At 38.0% G+C, this 25,472-nt stretch overlaps 1 protein-coding gene across 1 annotated transcript in view; it reads left to right on the forward strand.

The window, feature by feature from the left end:
* The window catches only part of LOC127223341 (EGF-like and EMI domain-containing protein 1), a 650,856-nt gene that overhangs the window by 539,753 nt on the left and 85,631 nt on the right, over nucleotides 1–25,472 (forward strand). Inside the window, exons 9-14 of the mRNA XM_051185850.1 lie at nucleotides 2,381–2,518; nucleotides 6,780–6,902; nucleotides 12,294–12,494; nucleotides 14,113–14,283; nucleotides 20,336–20,464; nucleotides 23,041–23,169. Of these exons, the coding sequence (XP_051041807.1) occupies nucleotides 2,381–2,518; nucleotides 6,780–6,902; nucleotides 12,294–12,494; nucleotides 14,113–14,283; nucleotides 20,336–20,464; nucleotides 23,041–23,169 (891 nt within the window). The remainder of the gene's footprint in view (nucleotides 1–2,380; nucleotides 2,519–6,779; nucleotides 6,903–12,293; nucleotides 12,495–14,112; nucleotides 14,284–20,335; nucleotides 20,465–23,040; nucleotides 23,170–25,472) is intronic.

Raw genomic sequence — 25,472 nt, forward strand, 5'->3', positions numbered from 1 at the left:
TCCCTGTTCCCACTGTTAGGAGTCCCACAGGGAGAACAATAACTCAACTCTCACATATATATAAAGGACTTAGGTCAGTCTCATGCAGGCTGCCTGGTTGTTGGTTCAGTCTCTGTGAGCCAAGATTAGTTGATTCTATGGGTTTGCTTGTGATGTTCTCGACCACTCTGACTCCTACAATTCTTTCTTCCACTCTTCTGCAAGATTTCCTGAACTCCAACTAATGTCTGGCTCTGGGTCTGCATTTGCTGGATGAAACCTCTCTGATGACAATTGAGCTGGGCACCAATCTGGTCACAGGAGATGGCCAGTTAAAGCTACTTATCCATTATTGCTATGAGTCTTAGCTGGATTCATCCGTATAGATTTCTGGGAGATCCCCTTGCATCAAGATTTTCTTGATCCCTAAATGCCTCCCTTTCCTATAGTACCTTTCAGTAATGTCCCTCTCCTTTCTCCCCTAATCTGATCACTCATTTTCCCATCCCCACCTGCCCTCAGTCCACTCATGAAATCTCTTCTGTTTCCTCCTCCAGGGAGATTGTGTGCCCTCCTATGAAACTTCCTTGTTGTCTAGTCTCTCTCTCTGAGTCTGTGCATTGTAGCATAATTATCTCTTATTTTACAACTAATATCCATTTATGAGTGAGTGTATACCATGTTTGTCTTTCTCAGTCTGGGTTATCTGACTCGGGATGAGATTTTCTAGGTCCATCAATTTAGCTTTAAATTTTCTGGTGTCATTGTTTTTAACAGATGACTAATACTCTGTTATGTAAATGTACCTTATTTTCTTTAACCACTCTTTGGTTGGAGGACATCTAAGTTGTTTCCAGTTTCTATTACAAATAAAGCTGCTATGTACATGGTTGAACAAATATGGTATGATTGAGCATCCCATAGGTTTATGCCCAAAAGTGATATAGCTGGGTCTTGGATACATAATAATTTCATTGAACTGGAATTTTAGCATTAAAAAATTTCAATGAGTATCTGTCTGAACTTCAGCTAAATGCAATAAATCTGTGTGGGTAGAATCAAAGTGTCCTGAGAGACCTGGCTACTGATAACAGCAGTGCTCTACTTATTACTGAAGGGTGATTCTACATGAATCTACTTAGGTTGTGCTAGAAACTAGTGGGGGGCTATCTTGATGGATTAGAAGATACCAGCCATGGTTTAAATACTTCTTTCCATGGGTGACAGTGGCAAACCTGAGAAGCAGCTCAGGTCTGTGTCCAGTGTTCTGTATTAGCATATACATAAAAAGCACTTTGCCCTTCAGTCCTTTATGCATGCTGGTTTTCCCAGTCCAGAGAGTCTTTCTTTTAACAGTAAGTTGATTAGCATAATATTCGTTTATTTCACCAATCTTTGGGAAAATGAAGAAGGCACAGTGGGGTCAGAGTGACAGGGACCTGCAGTGTGCTGCTGCTGTGTGCTGCAGCAGGAGGCACAATCTTGGAGATGACAGGTTCTCCACACAGGGTCAAGGATGAAACACGCCCACAAGAAGTGCCACAATCGCAGGTACATTTGCCCTGATCTTTTTCATATTCTTCTTCCAAGGGATAAGTAAACAAGCCAATTTGTGTAAGTCAATGAGAACAGAGTGGCAGCACACACAAAGAGTAATGGGAATGACAAAGTAAACAGAGGCCAGAACATTGAAATTTTACACTTTAAACCCAGAGTCAAGCATTCCATTACTTCTTGTGTCTTCATTTAGAAAACCAGAGGCTCCAATGTCTGCACACTCAGGACAGTCAACATTCATATGCTGAGCCTGATGCTCACCAATATGCCCAATTTACTAGCATATGCCAGGGATGGTGACATGTTTCCAAAATAATAGTATGCTAATGTGATAAGTGTGTTTTGTATGCATCAAAGCACTCTCACATGATGCTACTTTCATATCAGCCATCACATTGGTTTAATATCTTTTTAACCCCAAGTTACTTTTGACAGTAGTTTCTTGAACCTACAAGGAACTGAAAAGAACAATCATAAGTTTTAAATACATACACACACACACACACACACACACACACACACACACACACACACACAGTGTATTTCCTAAAGAAAATGTCTTTTAAAGTATTTAGTAGCCACTGATTGACCCTTCATTGTTTTTCTTATGCTTTTATTACCTAATTTATTATTACTTCTTATCACTTAGTAGTTCAACACAGTATAGGCATGGATAATAGTCAAGAAGACACACCTTAGTATTTTACTTTTATATGTGTAAAATATTGACATATTACCAATAGAGCATGTCATCCTCTCAAAAGATAAAGCATGTCCATTGTTACTATGTACACTATTTTCTCTATTGTTATGCTAACGAACCTCTTTTGCTTGTTTTGAAAAGGAATTGAATTAGAAATTGTAAATATCTGTGAAAAGAACAATGGTGGTTGTTCTCATCACTGTGAACCTGCAATTGGTGGACCCCATTGTTCCTGTAACCATGGACATCAGCTCGATACAGATGAGAAAACATGCATAGGTAATGTTTGATAAATGCCATCTTCATTCAAAGTTTTCTGGACTTGTTTAGCACTTTCATGTTAATATACATTGCTACAGTGTTAATCACGACCCTCAGCCTGAAGAGAGCTGCATTAACCTGTCTCTGACCACTGATACATAGCGAAGACATCACTAAACTTGGGTATTTACCTTCAAATTAAGGAGATAGAAACACTTTTTAATGAGATATACAGGTATTAATTCTATGTGAATAAGAATTATTGTTTTGTTTCAGAAAAAATATTCTAAGGTCTACCTAAACTGACAAATTTGTATGTTTACAATAGATACAACTGTCTGCCCCAAGTCTTCCTACATCAAACATAAATGAAATCACATTCCTTGGTTTTCAGTTTGGTAATGAAACAGATGAATATTAAACTAATGCTATAGTAGCTTTTACCAAAAGAAAAGTTTAAAAGATAATCATTCTCGGACATCAGGTCACACCCACTTTCTGAATTAAGGATATTTGTGTGTTTGTGCATGGGTATGTGTACATGTGAGTGCAGGTGGCCACTAAGTCTAGAAGAGAGTTTCAAATCCCCTGGACTTAGAGTTTCTGGTGATTGTAAGCTGCTTGTGTTGGGTGATGTAAATGTATCTTGGGTCCACTACAAGAGCAACACATCTTCTTAACTACTAAGCTATCTCTTCTGCCCCTAACCCCATTTTTAATGGGCAGCTTTCACAACACCTTACTAGAATTAACATCATTGGTGCCAGACATTAATTATTTATAATGATTATCACTTATATGATTTGCAACAAGCAACAATGAGAAGAATAATCCCAACTCAGCCTCCCCTCATAAAGAAATGCCGAATGGCAATCCCCCCGGTGTTTCTCTGCTAGGAAGCAAGGGAGCCGGTATAAAGCGGCACTACTGTATTCTGCTTCTGAAACATTCCAAGCCTCCAAATAGCAAATAGCAATGTCTTCGTTCTAAAAATGGAAGCACTCTATTTGCTTATTTTTTTTAATGATGACGTGTGTTCTCCTTCTTTAAAGTGATAATATGAATGCTGGAAAGTTTCATTTTCACTGTATGCTACCCAATATGATAGGAGATAGCAGTAATGGAGAGGTGATGTAAGAACCAGGTTTGGTTATTTTGTCTTGTACTTGGGTGTTATGAGAGAATGATATCATGGAATTTGAGGTATTCTGGTATCACAAAGCTATTTAAGCCTAACCAAAGCCATTGCATGTGTTTCTTGACCCAGAGGTACCTCTTCTACACTGCTATGAGTATACAGGGCCCAAGATATCAAAACCGATTGTTTTCCCTTGTAATGAAAACTATGCTCATTTTTCATTAAGATTAAAATTAGTAAAGGAAATTAATGGTTCTCTTCCTCCCTCTCTTCCTCCTTCCTTCTTTCCTTTCTTTTTCTTTTTCCATACTTATTTTGTTTTTCGTGAATACTAAGTGAAGAAAACTGAAGAGTCATATCATTTATATCTTTATTAATGTTATTCTTATGTTATTTTAAACATTGATGTCTTTAGTCTTTGATAAATATAATTCAGGAAATTTCTTAGGTATAACTAGAAAAATATAGCATCTGCTAGTGTCAGAATGCAAAATAATTGCTATTTGTGAGATTTCAGTAGTCAACAAGGCAATGTTACACTGCTTATGGTCCATTTGTTTCCTTTTTCAATAATAAAAATGCCTATTTCTGAAAACCAGATATTCACTAGAGCAAAAATAATGATTTACATAGACCATGAGGTTATCTTTCTTGTTGCCTGTTGCTTTGTAAAACCAGCCATGGATTATACCATATGTTACTATTGGGTATTTTCTAAAGATGGGAATGTACAAGACAAGAGGAAAACAATCCAGCTAGCATACCATTGGTCAGCCTTGCCAAAATGCAGAAGCCTAGTCCTGAACCTACAGAAAGGGGTAAAGTGTCATTGGAGGGACAGTTGTATGGTCATGGTGAGGAATTTTAAGCTTACCAAACTGCTAGATACAGAGAAGTATTTGTAAATTTTCTTCATTGACTATGTACATAGGATGGAGTGTTTGGCTCTGACTCTTTTCAGGGATGAGTGGTTAAGAAGTTTCACCTCAATACCATGAGTCTTCCAGTTTGGGGGCTAGATTTTCCTGTTTGGTTGAGTTCCCCCTGTAGTTATGTTGCATTCTGCACAGTAGCCAAAAGCCATAAGGTATGATCAAAAGAGGAACACAGACAAGCAACAATTTCATCAAGGATATGAAAAGAAATGTAGAAAGTAGCTGGTATAAAGGTTGAAGTGACAGTGTTTTCTAGAAAACACTTGATCTGTAAGTGTGAAAACCTCAATTCAGTTCCCCAACACCCACATAAAAGGCTTACCCTGTACTCTCAGAACTCAGAGGTGGAGACAAGAGAATACCCTTCACTTGCTAACCAGTTGATCTAGTGATTAAGAGACCCTTTCTCAAAACATAAAGTGGAGAAAGCATTGAGGAAGACCATGGTCTATGTGTATCCCCTACACATACAACATGCAGGTGAACCTACCCACATGTTATGCATGTACATTACCCCACATGACTTGACCAGTGATACATGTACACTCCCCCATATGACATGCATGTGCACGCCCATATGACCACTTAATGTATGTGTGCCCACATACACAGGGCATGCCTGTGTACCCCCATGCACACACATGGTGTATATGTATGCCCCCCACATGCACATATATCTTCTATCATAGAAAAGCTACGTTTCTGCTGAACTTTTGAACTGAAGACAGTGTGCAAGGTAAGAAATTTCCCTGAAGGAATGAAAATGGCTGAATAATCCGAATTTAACACATAATAACAATCAGAACAAGTGACATATTTTTAGATTGTATGTAGCATCTATGTAGCCCCCTGTTAACTGAGAGCTGTATGTTTGGAGGCTTTGTTGGTAAGAAGGCTGTTTTAAAATCAAAAATCAAAGAAAAATATCTAAAATTTTAAAAACTCAAAGACTATTGTTTAAATGGAATAAAAATGTTTTTATCTTTTTCTTAATCTTCGGTATTCACCTTGTTTAATCTAAAGGTAGAGAAAGGCTTAATATGACAAAACTAATATCTGTTATCTTCTGAGTGGTGTTCGTTGTGACATTTTGCAGGAAAAGAATGCATAGTGCCCAGATGACCTTCATTTAGATAGTTTATGTTGACCGCTCACCTTGACTGACTGATTGCATTTCTTTTCCTTCCTGTCTCTTGTCTTCATTTCCTTGAGTCTACTGACTCTACTAAGGTTAATTGAGACATTGACCTCTTTGTACCTGTGGTCGCTCATGTAGTCCTGGAGCAATAGGATTCTGTAAACTCAGCAGTGACAGCCACTCAGCCTAACAACTCAATACACAGAGGCTAGAATTGAGCCAGGGGCAGAAAGGCAACACCTTCATCATGTAATCCTGGCTTGCCCAGAGTGGAGGGAAGTAGTGAGTGTTCACTGCACCCTTTCACTCTTATGCTCCAAACGACCCTTCAAACCTCAGGCCAAGTAGATTGCTATTGGTCTAAATGATTTCATTGACAACTGAGAAGCTTTTCGATTTTCCCAGACCAGCTGTGTCTTAAGAACAAACATTCAAGATTGTAAGACTCTAGAATGACAGTGCTATATAAACAACTGCTCACCCCACTCCATGCACATTTAAACGAATACTCTGGAATACTCCAGAACTTAATACAAAATATGTGAAGTAAGGGTGCCTCCTTCCTTCTCACAGAAATGCAGTTTCCACTCCTTCCCATAGTTGAGTACCAGGAGAATGTTTACTTGGGAAGACTCTTTGATGTAAGGTCTCCAAGAAGAAGCACATTGTGAAGTCTGGAACTGTCTTTTCTGCAACTATCAAACGTCAGTTAAATGGAATGCTGTGGCTCTTCATTCTCAATTCTGTCTTTTTTTTTTTTTTTCTCTCAAGTTCTGTTTATCCAATCAGATTGCTTTTCAAAATGGATGAAGAATAGCAGGGATTTATTTTCCTATTCTTGTAAATGCATGTAAAGATTATTTGCATTATTTTATATTAAATAACAGACACACAAGGAGCATGCAAGATACTTAATCAAAAGAAGATGATCTTATTTTTGTATGATAGTTTCTTGAATGTGGGTATTATGTGACCTGAGAAGTGGGAAAGGAATGAAGCCTCTCAGAGCTTCTGCAGTTTCCTTGAATTCTGCTTCCTGGAGTAATGCAAATGTTCTTTGCCCTTCAGACTTTGATGAATGTGAGAGCGGAGATGCCTGCTGTGCCCAGCTCTGCATCAACTATTCAGGAGGCTACGAATGCAGCTGTCAGGAAGGCTTTCAGATCAGTTTGGATGGTTGTGGATGTGATGGTAAATTCCTGAGATCTTGTGAAGGACTGATTGGGATGTGCAATCATGGGGCCAGGAGCTTGGAAATGGGTGTCTTTCATACTAAAGAAACGTGGATTTCTGTGTGTTTGCACCGTGTGACAGCATACATACTTTGGTGGCTCTGTGAAAAACCTGAGATCTTTGTCAGTGAAATAAAGACAGCAATAGAGCTAGGGAATAAATTAAAGGCCATTTATAATAATGGTAAAGTACTAGCATGATGTTTGGCCTAGATAAACACTCCAACAAGGGCAGCCATGGTTAGTATGATGTTCATTGGTCCATACACTTTGCAAATGTATGTATTGGGAGGGGGCATTTGTAGGTGTGGAACATACTGCTAATGGAATTATCTTTACATACTGGACCACAATTATAGAGTTGGTTGCTAAAAATCATTTTCAAGACAAAAAAAATTTAAAAATTATCTTGTCATAAGTGAAAACCTGCAGCAGCATTCCTCATATAGCTAATATTAATGTGCTATCTTGCAGTCTTCTAGTTTCTCTGTAGACATTTATTTTTTGGTAAAGGGAATCCAAAAATAGTAAGTATAACTAGTTAACGATGTCCCAGCATCCACATAAAAAAAAATCAAAGGATATTTATCCCTTGGTCACAAACTCACTCAGCTTGACTGATGAGGTTCAGTAAAATCCCTTGTGTAAAACTATAAGGTGGGCTAGTGATTGAAGAAAGCACTGATGTTGCTTCTCAGCCTTCATGCACATAAACACACACAGATCTGGACACATACATTCATGTATACCACAGAGAGAAAGAGATAGAGAGAGAGACAGAGACAGAGAAAGAAACAGAGAAAGGGGGGGTTTCTGTATATTTTTACATCATCCTATAGTTTCCTTCAAAAAGTCACAGTGGACTTTTTGTTTCCCAATTATTTGTGTGCTATCTACTGATAGTTTCTCTTGCTATTGCTCTCTAGTTTTATTCAACTGTGATATGGTGGTGGTTGATAATGTATTTCAGTTACTTTGTGATTGTTAAGAATTATTTTGTGCCCTATGGTGGTGGCACACACCTTTAATCCAGCACTTGGGAAGCAGAGGCAGATGGATCTCTGTGAGTTCAAGGACAGACAGCCTGATCTACAGAGCTATTTCTAAGACAGGCTTCAAAGCAATACAGAGAAATCCTGTTTTGAAAAATAAAAAAGAAAATTTACTTTGTGGCATACACTGTGACCTATTTTGGAGAAATTCTATGGACTGCTCAGAATTTTTATTCCACATCTGTTGAATCAAATATTCTGTTAAGTCCATTTGATCCATATTACAGTTTAACTCTGAAGTTTCTCTGTCCATATTTAGTTTGTATAACCTATCTAAAGATATGATCAGTATACTAAGGTTGAATGGTATCACTGTATCAGGACTTAAGTCAGTTTTAAATTCTTATTAGTTTTGCTTTATGACATTGGGAGCTGCAATGTTTGGTGCATACATATTCATAGTTATTATGTTTTCTTGCTGAATTGTTCTCTTATTAATATATTAGGATTTATCAGATCTCAGAATAGCTATGCTAACTTGTTTCTGGCTTTCATTTACTTCATAAATTGAATTCTGTCCTTAGATTCTTAGATGTGTTAATGCCACTGAGGTAGTATTGTGTGACAAGAGTTTTCCTGGAGAGACACTACACACACATCTACTCCCCAGATAAGGAGCTCATGACAGACTAAAGAACAGAGACCACCAAAGTCGAACTTTGTGAACCATGAGTTTTATTGAGGTTACATACAGGAATATGGGTAAGGGATTATACAGGAGCAGGAATGACTCAAACACAGATGCATCATCAAAGTCCACCTCAACATGGTGACAGCTCATAAAAGCTAAGAAACCAGAAGCACAATGAACAGCTCACTGGCTGTTCAACAGGTTGGATAGTTCCCTTTCCAAATGTGTGTGGATGATCTAAACCTCTTCTAGATAGCTTCTTCTGGGTATAGTCTTTTCCACAGTTCAGCTCTACTCCTCTGAGTGGGACTCTCAGATTTCATTGCTTACTCTGGCAGGGTGGAGACTTGTGAACTTGGTCCATTTCAGGGACTTCCTGAAGCTATTTTTGGGTTGTGTTCCTTCCTGCTTAAGGAGCTTCCCTTCTGAATGGTATGTTTCAGTCCTGGAGGAAACTGTTGTACAGCACACATGTCTCTTGGAGAAAAGCAGACAGTTTGAACTTAATACAGTCAATCATTCAGCAACTTCTTTTTTAGTTGAAGCCATCTGCATTCAAGTTTACTATTAGAGATACTACCAATTATTGTTCGATTGGTGTTAGTTGGATTATTGTTTGTTCTTTTTTTTTTTTTTTCTTTTTCTCCTCTATTACTATTAGAAGTTTTCTGCTTATTGTGATGAACATAATAGATTCCTTCCTAGCTATTGTTTGATGATTTACTCCTCTTAGGAAACCCATTCATTCCTTTGCTTTCCTAATTGAAAGTGTCTTCCTTCAGAAACTATATAAACATCTGGTGTCTGAAGATTGAGCAATGCATACTCTCTCTCTCTCTCTCTCTCTCTCTCTCTCTCTCTCTCTCTCTCTCTGTCCCTGTCTGTCTGTCTCTATCTATCTCTGGGTGTGTGTGTGTGTGCGTGTGTGTGTGTGCAGTGTGTGTAAGGATGTGGATTCAGTCACTCATATGGGTACATCTAGAGGCTAGAGATTGATGTTGGTGTCTCTCTTAAGTGCATATCCAACATGTTTTTGAGACAGGGTCTGTCAATGAACCAGGAGCTTACCAGCTGGACAGATTGTCAAGTGAGCTCCCAGGATACAGCTGTACCATCTATCACTGAGGTTACAGGAGTTGGGGGAAGGACTCTTAAACCAATGCTGTGAAAATTGGATATCCACCTGTACATAAATCAATACAAAATGGGCCAAAGATCTTAATGTGACACATGAAGATTAGAACTGCTAGAAAAACAATGACTAAAACACTTTGAAATTTCTTCAGTGGACTTCAGTATCAATAGAAAAATCCCAATAATCTATAAATTAGATTACAAGTAACTATAACTAAAAAATGCTTCTTTACAGGAAAAGAATCACCAGAACAATGATTTTGCCATCCACACATCACAGAGTGGATTAATAGCTACAATATATAAATACCTCCAAATTAAAAAAAATAAAGATTTCCTTTAGTACATAGATAAAAACATACTACTTTATTAGTTTTCAAAAAGAAGGAAAACAAATGGCATAAATATTTGAAAAAGTGTTCAACATGCTTAGCCACCAAGGAAATGCACATTGAAACTACTTTTAACTTCTATATCATCTAAGTTGTGTGGTTGTCATTAAAAATAGTAGAGAGAACATGGGGAAAGAGGAAATCTCATGCATCTGGTGAGAAGGCAAATTTGTACTTCTAGAAGTCATGAAGGAGGATTCTCAAAACTCTACAATTATATCTGCCATATAATGGAGTCCCGCCACTCTGTATAAAATGGAAAGGTGAGATCAACATGCCACACATCCATTATTATTGCTTCATTACTCACAAATAGAACTAGAGGTCATTTATATTAAATGAGATGAATCTGATCCACAAAGACATTTAGCACATTTTCTTTCATGTTCATAATCACAACTTTAATCTGTTTGTGCCATGAAAGTAGAAAGGAGAAAGAAAGGGAGAAGGAACATATGATAGGTGGCCAGGGCTAGAGAGTATGATGCGATACAAATGACATCAACATAGAAGGGCAGACTATAGGGGAGGAAGGGATTAAAAGTTAGGACAAAGGGTAGGATAGGGCAATGGGGGAAGATAAGATGAGGATAAAATTGAATGGCATAATTGTATAAACATGCTGTAGTATAATCAGTTGCTTAGTATGCTTACTTAAAATAATTTAAAACAAAATTACCCTAAATATATAATTGATTTTTTATTTTGAAATTATTATTATTAAGAACACATTTGCTTGAAATCTGTACAAAATTCATAATATTACTAAGTACTCCAGTATCCAGTCAAATATATGACATTAATGTCTCAGAGAAAGTAGAGTGTCATTGTTTAAAGAAACAAATCCTGAATTCTGATGGTAGCCAGGCTTCAAAATACTACAAGCCATCCCTTCAGTATATATCGAAGAAAAACAGTGTGCTATCTATATACACTAAACACAGCAGAGTATATTACCATTTGCCATTTCCATCCAATTAACAGAGCCAACAAAAGCTGCATTTTATGCCCCATCTGCTCCTAAGAGGAGTGAGCCAAGATACAATTGCATGGCACAAATGCACAAACGTGTGTGTATCCACAGGGATAAGGTGTGCATCATCTGAGATAAAGCTGAAGTGTGGCTTCACTCTGGGACTTTCCATGTATCTAGCACACTGACTGAATATAAAGTCCGATTCAGTCATAAATCTGATAAGGATAACACTCTTCCATGTCGAAAGTTCTCCACAGACACTGCATGGAATTATGCAAAAATCAGTGTCCACTCACATAATTAAGCTGAAAACTTAGTACATTTCTGCAGAATAAGGCAATAAGGCACAGCTTGGATCCATTGAATTTAAGCTTTGTATTCTTCATCCAAGCTACACAAAGGAGGTATCAGAAACCCCTGGTCTATGTGGCCAGTCTTCAGTAAACTTGCAAATGAATGAAGCAAGTCACTAGGTAGGTAATACCTGATATTGAGGGGCTATGCTTGCTTTCTGTGTGGCAGGATGATACTGCTAGTTATGGAAGGTCGTGTAGTGCAGCAAAGGGCAGATGCTGCTTAACTCTCTTTCCCTAGATGTGGATGAGTGCCTGGATGACAGTATGGACTGTGGCCAGCTGTGCATCAACTCCGTGGGAACATATGACTGTGCCTGCGAAGAAGGATACCGAATTGCAAGTGATGGAAGGACCTGTCTCTGTCAGTACCAAGGGATTGTTCTGAATCTCCTAAATTACCTCCATGTCCAGCTCTTCAGGGTGCTGGAGAGGGAGACTTCACCACACTCACTGCTTCCCTCCTTCAGGTCTCTGACCCTCACTCTACCTTCTACCCTCTCTCCATTCCTTCTTCCCATTCGCTCTCACATTTCTTCCTTGTCTCCCCAGCCCCTTCTTCTTCTTTTTACTTCCTCCTCCTCTCCCTATCTAGCTTTACTTTATTCCCCTTGTATGCTGCCTACTGTAATTGAATTCCATGCCAGCAGCATCTGGCTGCTGGTACAATGGGCCTCTGAAGAGCCTGCTCAGAGCTCTTCGTCCCTGCTTGGCTGTCTGGTTCAGACTCACACTATCTGCCAATGCTTGGTTGCTTTTCCCTCCTTCTATCCACAGGGTTAAAAAAACAGTCTCTTCCTCTCTGGTCTGAGCTTTAGATGATGAGCAGTTGGAGGAGGAAGAAGAAGTACTAGACATCCTGAGGTTTCCAGGTCTTTTGGTTCAAAGCTCCCCTCAGCCATTCCCTTATCATGCTCCTTCTCTGACCACTTCATATGAAGATGAAAACAGTTATGAAGAAGACCAGGAAGCAGCAGGAGAGTTCCAAGGGCTGTCAGCCTTGAAGAGAGTGGGTGAGTAAAGTGCTTGTTTCTTTGTTCATCACTGCTCATCATCAGATAACTCAGGCATGTTATCCAGGTAATTTGATTATTAATAGCTAATGTCATCAAATGTTGAGAAAGAAGATCTAGTAGAATTATGGAACCAAAATCTTTATTTTTTGCATACCTCATTCCTATAAATTTATCACCTTTTGACTTCCATTTATTTGATATAATAAAGAGATAACAAAAGTATTTGTAGAAATGGGAGTATGGAGTAAAGGAATATGTTGCTTGTTCAGTGAATAAAGTACTTGCTACTATAAATGACATTCTGAGTTCAATATCTATGACCCATATGTTAGAAAAATGTGACCCACACAATGGAAAAAGGTAATCCACTCCCAGTTGTCCCCTGACCTTACCACATGTACCATGACATATACACACATGCATACACATGCACCTAAATAAATAAATAAAAATAAAAGAGAAACTAGCAGTAACATATTTGTATGATAGATAATTTATAAGCATATCTATAAATGCTTCTTCATAAAGGTAGGATAATGAAATGTTTATTAAATTTCTGCTTTGCCCATTCAAAATCAGAACAAGTGTAGTTGAGAGAAACAAACATAGACTAAGTGAAACCATCTGAACAAGATTTAGAAAGAGAGAAATCCAATTACATCTCAGCTGTCTCCCCTTCCATCATTTGTCAGTCTTGAGATGTGCCATGCAATCCCACAGACAGCTGTTAAGAAATGAGGCAGGTGCAGTGTGCTCAGTAGCACAGCTGTGATGGATGTGCACAAAGTGGAAATCAGCCCTGCACACAGTAGCAAGGCACCACATCCACCTATCTCTACACACCAAGATGAGAACAAAACAAGCCCATCCTCATCTGTAAGCAACTGGGTAAAATGATACTCATATTAAGATAATCTGCATCAAGAGGAGAATGAAGAAGTAAATAGATTGCATTTCAGCAAGATATAGAATATTATACACACATTAAAGAGGTTTGTGCACACAGTGTGGAAGAATACTACACATGTTGTATTGACAAAGAAACCTGACTGCAAATGTACTTACTTTATAATTCTGTTCATAAAAAAAGTTCAGGAAAAAACTCTCTGGTGTCAGAAACTATGGTAGTGTTTTATTTTTGAGCCTAATGACATTGATATTTTAGGTGACAAGTACTGAGCTGTACCCTGATCTGAGTTTCTGGAACTATTGTGGGTATATTTGAGATATGTGCATCATTACACATGATAGTTAAATTTCAATAAAAATTTACTTTAAAACAGATGCATAAAAGAAGTAAAAAGGAAAGAATAGAAATCCTGTGTTATGTCTTTTCTGTGTTTAGAATCAGTCATATCCCTGGTTTATATTTCTTCCCTATAGCCCTTTAAGGAATGGAAATAATCTAATATTGTAACTGTCCATAGTAAAATATATCCTGTGTTGAAAACAATCTCTTTGACCTTTTTTTTTTTTTTTTTTTTTTCTGTTTGTTTGCTTGCTTGCTTGCTTGCTTTTTTTGTGCGTGGGGGCAGACACCTGATCTGCTTTTCTTTGGGGAATTAAAAATTAACTTTCTCTTTTTAAAAGCCAACTAAGCTGGTTTCCCATACAGTCTGTTTAGATGGCACCTTTGGTCTGGACTGCAGCTTGAGCTGTGAGGACTGCATGAATGGAGGTAGATGCCAGGAAGGAGAGAGTGGGTGCCTCTGCCCAGAAGGCTGGAATGGCATTCTTTGCAATGAAAGCAGCACCTTAACAACTGGGGATCAGCAAGCTCCTTTGGGTGAGTTCTCCAAAAAAAAAAAAAAAACAAGCACCCTAAAATATACTGATTAACTATTCACTCAGAGATAGCCAACACATTTGTTGTAAATAAAGTGAGGGGGAATGTTGGCATTTGTAAATTGAATATACTACAGAAAGGAAAGATTTAATATTCTTGAGAAGAGGTAATGTTCCAAATCCCCCTAACCCACAGAATAGAAATTAATAAAACTCCTAATAAGGTCAGTCTTATAAAAACCTTGCACTCAATAAATCACCAGCACTGGGCCAGCTATTCCCACTGGAAAAGCCAGGAACATTTGTGTTACAAAGTACAGTGAATGTGCTTAAATTTTTCAAAAATGAAAATTTTTATCTGGGCTTGCTTCTGTTTTTTTACCTTTCCCTTTTAAAAATCACATTAACATAGCCAATGGTGATAGTTTCATCTTTTTATGTAAATCTCTCAAGAGAAACTATCAAAAATTTAAATATGATGCCATCCAAATATCATTTCATTTGTGTTTTAAATGAAGACAGCTTTTAAAGAGTTGAAACTTCCACGTGATAAAATAAAATACATCGAGTTTTTCCTCTTTAAACTTTCTCATAAACTTAAAAATATGTGCCTTCATGATTATCTAGAAGATGGTGTGAGCAGATTTTTCCTTTTAGCTCCCTGCATTCAAGTTTAAAAGAGCAGAGATGTGTTCTAATGAGTGCCATGGGCACAGGACCCAAGTCCCGACACAGTGACATCTTTTGGCCAGCATGACTCCTTTAGGTATTCAGGCTGTCCCCAAAAATCCCTGTGATCATGTTCTCTGCTGCTCTCAACCTTTTTAACAGCCCAATGTCTGTACATAATATACGTACTTAGTCACGTGGAACAATTCAGAATTAGATTATCATAAATCTCTTATTTTTATTTAAATTTTTGTCATAGTCTTTGCCAAATTGACTATTTCTAGGAATTTAATTGGCTGTCTACTTTATATTCTGAACTTTTTGGTTCTGTGGCTATTGTTTCACCAAGATCTCTGAAGATTCATTTTTGCCTGTCATGTAAAGATTCATGTGACATTCTCTGAAAGCACAGGTCTTCCTAGTAGATGTGAAACACTCTCTCTTAGACTGTATACATGTGAAACACTCTCCTCTTAAATGGTATAGAGTGAAGCACACACAATCTTTCTCTAAGATGGTATAGATGTGAATCACTCTCTCTTAGACTATATAAAGTGATGTTCTCTCTCTCACTCTCTCTCTCTCTCTTAGTCTGTATAGATGTGAATCACTGTTAGACTATATAAATATGAAGCACTCTCTCTCTCTTAGATTGTATAGATGTGAATCACCCTCTCTCAAACTGTATAGATGTGAAGGACTGTCTCTTAGACTGTATTGATATTCTTTGTTGGAGAGTGTTCCCCTTGGTCAGGTACAATTCATTCTTATTTGTTGTGTAAGTTACTCTACACTGCAGTGCCAACCACATCAGTATAGACAGAACAAATCTTGGTGGAAACCACCAATTATATTAGCCCATAAAATCACATACTCCAAAGGATAAAATGTATATAATGTCACCACATGATTATTACAATATGAATATTTGCTTTATCATGCAAGTCCATTGATATTCTTGTGTGACTTGAACACATGGTCCTTGACATGACAGCATGAGAAATAAATGATCTACTTCTGAAACATCAGAGAAAACATCACTGATACAAATCTTACCCTGAGAGATTAAAGTGAGCAACATGTTAAAAAAAAGACAAGATGACCATGTCTTCTTACCTAGAAAATCTTGCAGACTCACTGCCTGGTCAGTCACCTGAAGTTCTTCTGTAATGTTCTATCTTCAGCCTGTAGGCCATAGTGTGTCTGCCAGACTCCTCAGCAAAGCAGGAAACTAAACTATCCACCTGTATTGGCAGTTTGTCAGTCATTTTTCTCTGTGTCCGCAGAATGTCAGGCAGACTCTTCCATGAAGCAGGAATTCTATAGCAATGTCCATCTTGTATCAGCAGTCACTTTTCTGTGGGTCCTGCATGTCCAGTCTATACAGCATAAAGTCAAACAGTCCAGTGTTTGTCCAAGTGGCTAGTCTTACCATATTAAAAGCAAACTACATAACAAGTTTCGTTGATGTCCATCTTCCTTTTTGACGCAGGTGGTGTTGGCAGGAGCAGTTGTACCTCATTGTCAAGAAAAACCCTAAACCATTTTAAATACCATAATCTGTAGGTCTTTGAAAGGTTTGAAGAATGCCTATTCATCTCAAATACATCTCTATATATCTAGAAAACCTAACTTAACTATAAATTGTAATTATTATAGGTAACTATCTATAATCTGTACTAACTTATATAATACATTTCTAAATGAGCTATATAAAACAATACCTAAACAAGAGGAGAAATATACACATCACAAAATTGACCTTAAATTGTATCAATAAATGAAAATCAATTCCAAAACAAAGTATTCATATCTATACCATAATGCCCTTTTTATCTTTAAAGAGAATTGGTTGTGATCATTAACCATTTATAACTGAACCTGTTTAAATGAAAACAAACAGACAATATTTGAGAATTTGGGTGTCATTCTTTCCAAACTGCTTCCTGCTGATAGATGGCACTGTCATGGGGATCCTAAGAAGATGAAGAAATCCTGGCTGTAGTCTGCAAGGCTGCCTTGTCCCAACTGTTTTGAATGTTGGATCACCTGGAACATTGTTTCAGGGGGTCTGGCTTGATCAAACCACATTAGTCTAGAAGGAATCCATAGCTTTTCATTATCTGTGGAAACAAAAATAGAAATCCTTTTTCCAAGTAACCTGTCCTTGGACTTAAATTTTGGAGTCAAAGCATTTTTAAAATATATAAATTGAATTAATCCAGCATCATTTCCTTTAACAGTTGTTGTTATTTCCTCAGCAGTCAAACAATTCAAAGACAATATAATACCGTACAGTATCCAGATTCTTTCTGTGCTTTTTATCTTTCTGCAACTTTTCTTTTTTTTACTCTGTTTTACTTTTATTTTTTCCTTTTTTGAGACAGAGTGTCTTTTATCTGTCCTGGAATTAACTCTGTATACCAGGTTTACTTTGAAATCACAGAGATCTGCTTGCCTCTGTCTCCTGAGTGCTGGGATTAAAGGCCTGTGCCACCACACCCAGATACTCTGTTTTTTAAAACCATTTTATTTTTTTTCTCTCCCAAGCCTACATATATTTTAAAACACACTGTAAATCTTTAGAGGTTTTTCTTAATGTGAATCTGTCTTTACTGTAAATCTTTATCTTTTTCTGGCCACGAGTCTTTTATCTGGTAAACAACAGCATTGCTAAAATGAAAGTCATAGCTGTGTTAGCCATGATCTATCCAAGATGGCAGCAGGTACCTTTACTGCCAGAACTGAGAGCTGTGCTCACTGCCTTGGTATATTCTGCCATCCAGCAGCATGCTGCTGGATTGAAGATGTGGTCACTGCCATTGCTAGCTCTCATACACACCATTCAGTTGTTAGCAGAGCTCTTTAAAAGCCTTGCAGTTTTTTGCCACTTATGCTGAGTCACGAAACCTCCCTTAAAGGAGCCGCACAAATTTTTACTTGTCTCTAGCAAAACAGAGTACAACCAAAAAAAAAAAAAAAAAAAAAAAAAAAAAAAATGCTGCTACCAAGAAGCCTTGCTTGTCTCTGTTCTTTTGTTTCTAAAACCCTTTCTTAAGCTTTTATTAAGTTTAAGTGGAAGTTCTTATTAGCCATATTGTGGCACTATTATATTATGAGTAGGTTTTTCCCTGCCAGTCTGGTCCCATTGTTGTGCCAGCCCCAATTAATACACAGAAATGCTGAATTAGACATAATTCTGTTGGCCAGTTACTAGTTTCTTATCGACTAGCTCTGTCTTAAATAGTAACCCATTTCTATCAATCTAAGTATTTCCACATGGTCTTATCTTACCAGAGAGAGGGGCTGGCATTCTCTCTCCCTCCTCCATCTGCAATCTCCTCCCTACTCCATCCTCTCTCCTCATCCCCTAGTCCTGCCTATCATGTTTTCCTATTGGGCAACAGTGCTTTATTCATTAACTAATAAAAGAAACATATTTACAGAATGACATCTCATCATAACAGAGATGACCCTAACCTCCTCACTGAGTAGATGACTATCTTAGTATCCTTTTGGGTCTACTATAAAAGCATCTACTTAGACTTCTCAGCAATTTGTTTAAAATATTATAAGAAAAATGCATTAAATATCACTGTGCATTATTTAATAGCAGGGTTTTTCAGAAGCACACCTCATTTACTGAAATCACATGTTGAAATCATTGAGCATTGTTTATTTAGTGGAGAGGAAAGGGAAGTGACTCCCATAGTCATGTATTACTCCATGGACAGAAGAGCTTGTGATGCCTTCCACGTCCTCCAGTTCCGTGTTAGGACATGCTCTTGCTAATAATTCCTCTTCTAAGCTTTATCCTACATTTTGCTAATAATATATCTTGGAAATCCCTATATTGCTTATATTCTATTTTGTGGGATGGGGCCAGAGAATCCCATTTATCAGCTGTTTAAATGATATACCATAACAAAACTACTATGGGAAGCCACTTAGAATTCTTCATCATTTTTAAAAACTGTCCCTTATATATAGATTCTGAAAAAATTCGGTTATATTACACATAAATTAATAACAACCTAGGACTTGACAAATTTTCATCCCTAATCTCTTTATTCTTTTTGGCTTTTATTCCCCTCTTCTGCTCTTACTCACCCTTTTATAGTAGCCTATGGCTTGAAATAAAAAAAAAAAAATGGGTAAACCCAGTTGGTAGTGTACTTACCTGGCATGTAAAAAGCTGTTCAATACTAACGTTGCATAAACCAAAGCTACAATCTGTTCCACAAATCAGGTGAAGGCCTAGAGACTGAAATGAAAGACAAGACAGTGGGTCATTCGTTCAACAGGAATGCCAAATACTGAATGCCATTTATTGAGGGGAAGTAGTAGGCTTATATACAGACTCACAGCACAGTTTTCCACAGTTGTGGAAAACAACAGGGTCAAGTTGTTTTCAGGCTTAGCTCCTCCCCAGCAGATGTGTTTTAGCAAAACAAAAAGAGTACCAATAACAACTCAGGCTTGCTCAAGGTCCATGCAAGGCCCTACACTATTGAATCATGCCTATAATCCCAGCACTTAAAAGGTAGAGGAAGGGGGATTGGAAGTTTAAAGCCACTTTGAGTACAAGGTCAATCTTGCATACATTAGACCTTGTCTGAATGAAAAAAGAGAAGGGATGAAGAGGAGAGGAAAGCAAGCAATAAACATATTGAAAAAAATAAAAGATAAATATGAAACTGTTTCATATACTGGTAGGAGGACACTGCAGGAGACATTCTAAATGCAACTTTAGAATAAATTTTATGGTAAAACACCAACTGAAATAGCTAATAAAATTATCTCAAGAGTTACATGTGTTCACACTAAAGAAGGTCACAATTTCTTCAGTGTACATTTCTGAATACCTAGTACTTTTAAAAGAACCAACAAACCAGAAAATATTTTCATCTGCTTAATTTCTTCAAATTCTGAACCTTCAAAATACCTTGGGAGCCCCCAAGAGAACTCTAGCTGCATTCATTGCTGGTTTTAAAATATGACATCTTTTCTCTGAGTTTTCTCCACATTTTTTTAGAGTAAATGATGCAGTTTGTTTCTCATTAAGGTTGATTAGAGTTATTCAGCAAATGTGTCTGGGTAGTGTTGAAGCCAGGACCGACAGAGTTTAAGAAGTAAGGTCAGGTTTGCATTTGAACCTTGTTAACATTTCCTTAAGTCATCATTATTTTAACCAGCTGCATCATCTGGAATTCCCCTGGGGTGATTAAATCATAGGAATTGGGACTAAGTCAGAGTTTACTGTGGGTCTGCAAGGTACTAAGAACTTAATTACTCTGTAGCCATTCAGATAGAAGACACCTCTCCTTCTGGCCCCAGTTGTGATGGACAGGGTCGCACACTCACCTTTCCTAATTTACTCACAGCTTGTTCCACAGACACCAAAAGAAGGGAGTGCAGAGACACCTGCAATTGTCAGAATGGAGGCACCTGTGATCCTCAGACTGGGCAGTGCCGATGCCCCCCAGGGGTTTATGGGAAAATTTGTGAAGAAGGTAAGAATTCCCTGTCAGTAAGGTGAACCACTGCTAATTTTGGGGTGGGAATGGGGTAGGGGTTTGAATGGAAATGAAGAGTTCAAGGCTGCATGAATATGGACAAGAATGTAGTTGCTTTGACAATGGCAAGCACAACAGAATAAAAATAAATAGTTGTTCTGATGGTTTGAAAGAGAATGAACCCCATAGACTCATATATTTGATTGCTTAATCCCTAGTTGGTAGACTATTTAGGAAGAATTAGGAGGTATGGCTTTGTTGGAGGATGTATGTCACTGGTGGTGGATTTTGAGATTTCAAAAGTCCATGCCTTCATCTTGAGGATAAGATGTAAGCTTTCAGCTACTGCTATAGTATCTTGTCTGCTGGCCTACCATCATGATCCCAGCCATGATAGTCATGAACTTATCTTCTGAAACTTTAAGCAAGCCCCAGTTAAATTTTTATTTCATAGTTGCTTTGGTCTTAGCATCTCTTCACAACAAAAGAACAGTAACAAAGATACTTGGCTGGCTGTGATGAAAGCAGGATGAACCCTGATACAAGAAAAGAAATTTATTTTCTTCTCAATAAAAAGTATTATTATTATTATTATTTACAGAACAAAAAGAGAAGAGTAAGGCCCACATGGCAAAAGTAGGAGGGGGTAAAATCAGAGAGCGAGAGAGGGTAAGAGAGAACAGGAGAAGAGAAATCACTGGTGGAGAGTTCACAAAATGCCAGTGACAAGTGTGCATAGATTCTTTGTGGAAACTAATGAAAAGGACACAATTTCTCCATTGGTTTCACAGAGTTAAATTGTTGAAGACAGAATGGTAATTAAAATGCTATTACCCAGGAGTTTTCTAGAATTCATTGGTAAGTTCATTAGGTTCCCACATTCCATGGGAACATAGAAATAAAATTTACTTTCCTTTCTGGGGTGTAAGGAGGCTCCTGAGTGCCATCCAAATTGTTTTTTTGGGGGGAAAATATTTGTTTTTGTTTAAAAAAAATTACAGTGGTTGCAATGAGCTCTGCTGGGAATGATGACCTTGTTACTGAAAAGAGAAAAAAGAAAGAAAGAAAGAAAGAAAGAAAGAAAGAAAGAAAGAAAGAAAGAAAGAAAGAAAGAAGAAAGGAAAAGAAAAAACTTGGTCCTGCCTATGGAAGTTGTGACCTGCTTGTCTGATTTGACATACATAGATTACAAATGTTGATAAGTGTTGCAAATTAAATACTGGTGCATGGTTGGAAGGAAGTCCATGGTACAATTCAGATTATGACAAGGAGAGACTCACAGAGAAATAAGAGAGATGAGGTAAGGCAGCCAGCATGAGGGAATGGCATCCCTAAACAAGATGGGAAACTGTGTGCTGTGCCATGGAACTCAGAGACAACAAACAGCAAAAATATGGGTGTGGAGTTGTCACTGCAGCAGGAACTCTGCTAGTGCAGTGGCTCAGGGGCTCAGTGTGGAGTTTTTAGTTTGTAGCATTAACGAGTCATAGTAGGAGTTCAAGCAGAGGATGCAGATTTATTAATGTGCATCTGAAAAATGCAAAACACCACTCTCCATGTAACCAGAATGACACATTGCCCCTGTGTAATAATGTGTGCCTGTGTGTATTGTGCTGGTTTGTATGGGCATTAGACCTCCAGTGCCTTTCCTCAGGATGAGGATGCTACTTACCTTGGATTTTAAGATTAGGTCTTGGTTTTTGTTTGGTCTGATTTTAGAGAGAGTCTCACTACATAGACCTAGCTGGCCTGGAGTTGATTAGGTAAACCAAACTGACTTCAAACTACTGCTCTGGTCGATGAACTCAAGTCCTCATATTTGTACCCCAAACATTTCACCAGCTAGTTGATTGTCTTACACTTGGGCTGTACACAAAGCAATTGAGACAGCATGTGCAAGACCTGCACAAGCTCAAGCCACAGTGAATTCCAGTATGGAAAGAGGAGGTAGTCATGAAGTCCCACTCCTGGTTGAGGAGCTATTAATAACTGCTGGTAGAATCATTTTTATTTAGGAGTGTGGCTCCTGTAAATCTACCACAATCTGGTGGAAGATGTCACATCCAAGAATCCATAAGCATCACAAATTATAGTTAATGTGTTTTTAAAAAAGAAAGAAGAAAAAAAAAAGTTGGTTATAAAGGGAAGTAGGGTGGATTGGGGAACAGTAGCAAGAGATGGTGAAAATACATTGTAAGAAGTTCTATTTAAAAGATTTAATTTAAAGTTACATACATTTATACAATGTCTATTGATCATATCTACCCACCACTATCTCGGTCCAACTTTTCTTAGTGCATCCTGTCCTCGCTTCCCCTCAACTTCTTGTTTCCTATAGATACATTCAATGTTGCCCACATGTGCATGAGCATGTGGTCATGTGCTGGACATGAATAACCTACCATTGGCTGAACCCCTAAAGGGGAGTGACTGTCTTTCCCTCAATCCATTAACTGTCTATAGCTTCTCAGATAGGGTAGACACTCATAATTTGTATTTTATAAAAAAAAAAAAAAAGATTGTAGCAATTTCTGCCTGTGAGCTAATATTTACTTCTTCTGAATATCTTGCAGGATGCCTGAAAGGATTCTTTGGGAAGAACTGCAAAAGGAAATGTCACTGTGCCAACAATGGCCATTGCCACAGGGTGTATGGTGCCTGTATATGTGATCTGGGGCGCTATGGGAGATTCTGTCACCTCAGTAAGTCACAGCTGTGATTTGTCCCTGTGAGAAGCACAGTGGCTTAGAACAGTGTAGAAACAGATAAGACAAAAGTAGAAAGGACAAAACCTAGTTCATCTATTCATATAGACAAATACTTTATTATAATCTTTGGGCTTTTTATAGAATCTAAATTTTGATGAAGGAAAATACTTCCAAATTTTTTCTATATCATGATTGTCTTAATTTTCAAGCAAATATTGATAGAGTTTGTTTAAGTGAACACTTATAACTTTATAGGAGCTGATTGTGAGGGACATAGATCATGACTCTGTGTCTAGTACAGAATACTATTACCTTAAAATTCAGAACAGCTCTTCTGCTTGCACTCTGACCATGCACATTTTTCAAAAGATGCCCCAAATATCTGAGTCTGTAAGTCCAGCTATAGCTTCCACAGTTTCTCCCTGGAGTAATACTGAGAGGCCTTCCTCCAACTGTGAAAATGAGATCTGTAAACCAGATGTGACATCATCCCTTCCTGCTCCTTGTCCTACTGTCCCTCTCTCATTTTGCTATTGAGCAACTGGATCCTCTGAAAATTTCTCCTAATTATTATTAGTGTTGTGGTCTGGTTTTCCTGCTATGACAGAATAACATAAAATGGATAGGTTATTTTTTTAAAAATGTATTTAATTCCAGAATCTGTTCCCTTATGATAGGTGGATTTGGGTTCCTAGATAGTTCCTGACACTGCATCCTCCTACCGGGGGGACAAGCACTTCATTTTTAAAGCACTAATCTCATACATAAAAACTCTGCCTCCCAACTAATAATGTCCCTAAAGTCCCATCTCCAAACTGCATTTTCCAGGGAGAATAGTATTTCATCTTAACCATTTTAGGATAGTACCATTCACACTGCTGTTATCAAGTTACCATGACCTTTTATAGTTTATAATTTATCTTTAATTGAATTCCCATAGGACTTGAAAACTTAAGAGAAGAAATGACTGTGAAACAAAAAAACATAGTAAATTGTGAACAAGCCAATAAGAGGTCAAGTGATCAAGTGAAGACATCACATCATAGTAAACAGATTATGGGTCATGAGAAAAGATTAGACTTAGATCAATAAAGGGGAGAAAAGAAAGTGGCACCAATAACTGAACAGTAGGGGTATGGATGGTACGTTCTAGAATATCATTTATCTTTTAAGGCATGCCTAGAAAAAGAAAACCGGGCTAGAAATAAAGATAGTATCATTTCTGTTATTAGCCCTTGCTGCTTTGATCTGCTGCTTTGTCCCACTGAACTTCCCTTGGTGGAGGGGGTGAATAGGAAGAGAGTCAAGGAAACAGACTCCCAGAGACTAGCTGAGTGTAGCAAGCTCAGTTTATTTTAGGAAGGGAAAAGCCACTACCTTCCTGGGGTAGGGGGAAGCAGCAGCACTGGCATCAGGATCTCTTGTGTCTATAGACTGGTTCTGATCATCTTGTCTCATGGCAAGGCAGCTGTTGCTAGGGCCCTTTGGCAGACCTAGGTTGGCTCAATTTAGGGAAGGTACCATACGGCATGCTCAGATCACTCATTTAGTCTGGTTTAGGCCAGCAAGGGCCTGTTGACCTCCAAGCCATTTGTGCCTGAGCAAATATTCCCCATAGGCCCTGAATTGTAGCAAAATATTGAATATTTTATATGATAATATCAGATATTGGGGCACAAAAGTTAAATCAATACATCTGGTCAAAAAGTTTTGAAAGCTCACTTTTCAACAAAACTGACATTTTCAGGATGGAATAACAGGCTCACATATTTAAATTCACTTACTAGCAGTAGAGACTTAGAAGAAAACTAGCAAACAAGTTGTGATGGTGGTGGTGGTGATGATGGTGATGGGGGTGGTGGTTGTGGTAGTGGTGTTGGTGATAGAGGGGTGGTGATGGAGGTGGTGGTAACTCTGGCAATGGTAGGGATGCTGGTGGTGGTAGTTATAACACTGGTGGTGGTGGTGGTGGTGGTGGTGATGGTAGTGCTGATAAACATTTAAATACCACCATCTTTAGGAAGACTGCATATGTCTTAGTTCCTTTAGATTTACTTATGAATGTCACTTGACTAGCCCCGAGGATCTCAAGTCCTTCAACCCATCATTACTTTCCTAGCCACACCAAGTGCCACAGATTGAGTATCTTAGAACAGAAACCCATTGTCTGACAGTTCTGGATGCTGTTAGCCCTATTTCAAAGTGCCCGTAGCTTTCTGATCCTTCTAAAGGTGTTATGGAAGAATCAGTTCAGGAAATTTCTTCTATGGCATCATACTGCCCTTCATTGGCACTTT

The sequence above is a fragment of the Phodopus roborovskii genome, unplaced genomic scaffold (assembly GCF_943737965.1).
Source record: "Phodopus roborovskii unplaced genomic scaffold, PHOROB, whole genome shotgun sequence".
Taxonomy (NCBI): Eukaryota; Metazoa; Chordata; class Mammalia; order Rodentia; family Cricetidae; genus Phodopus; species Phodopus roborovskii.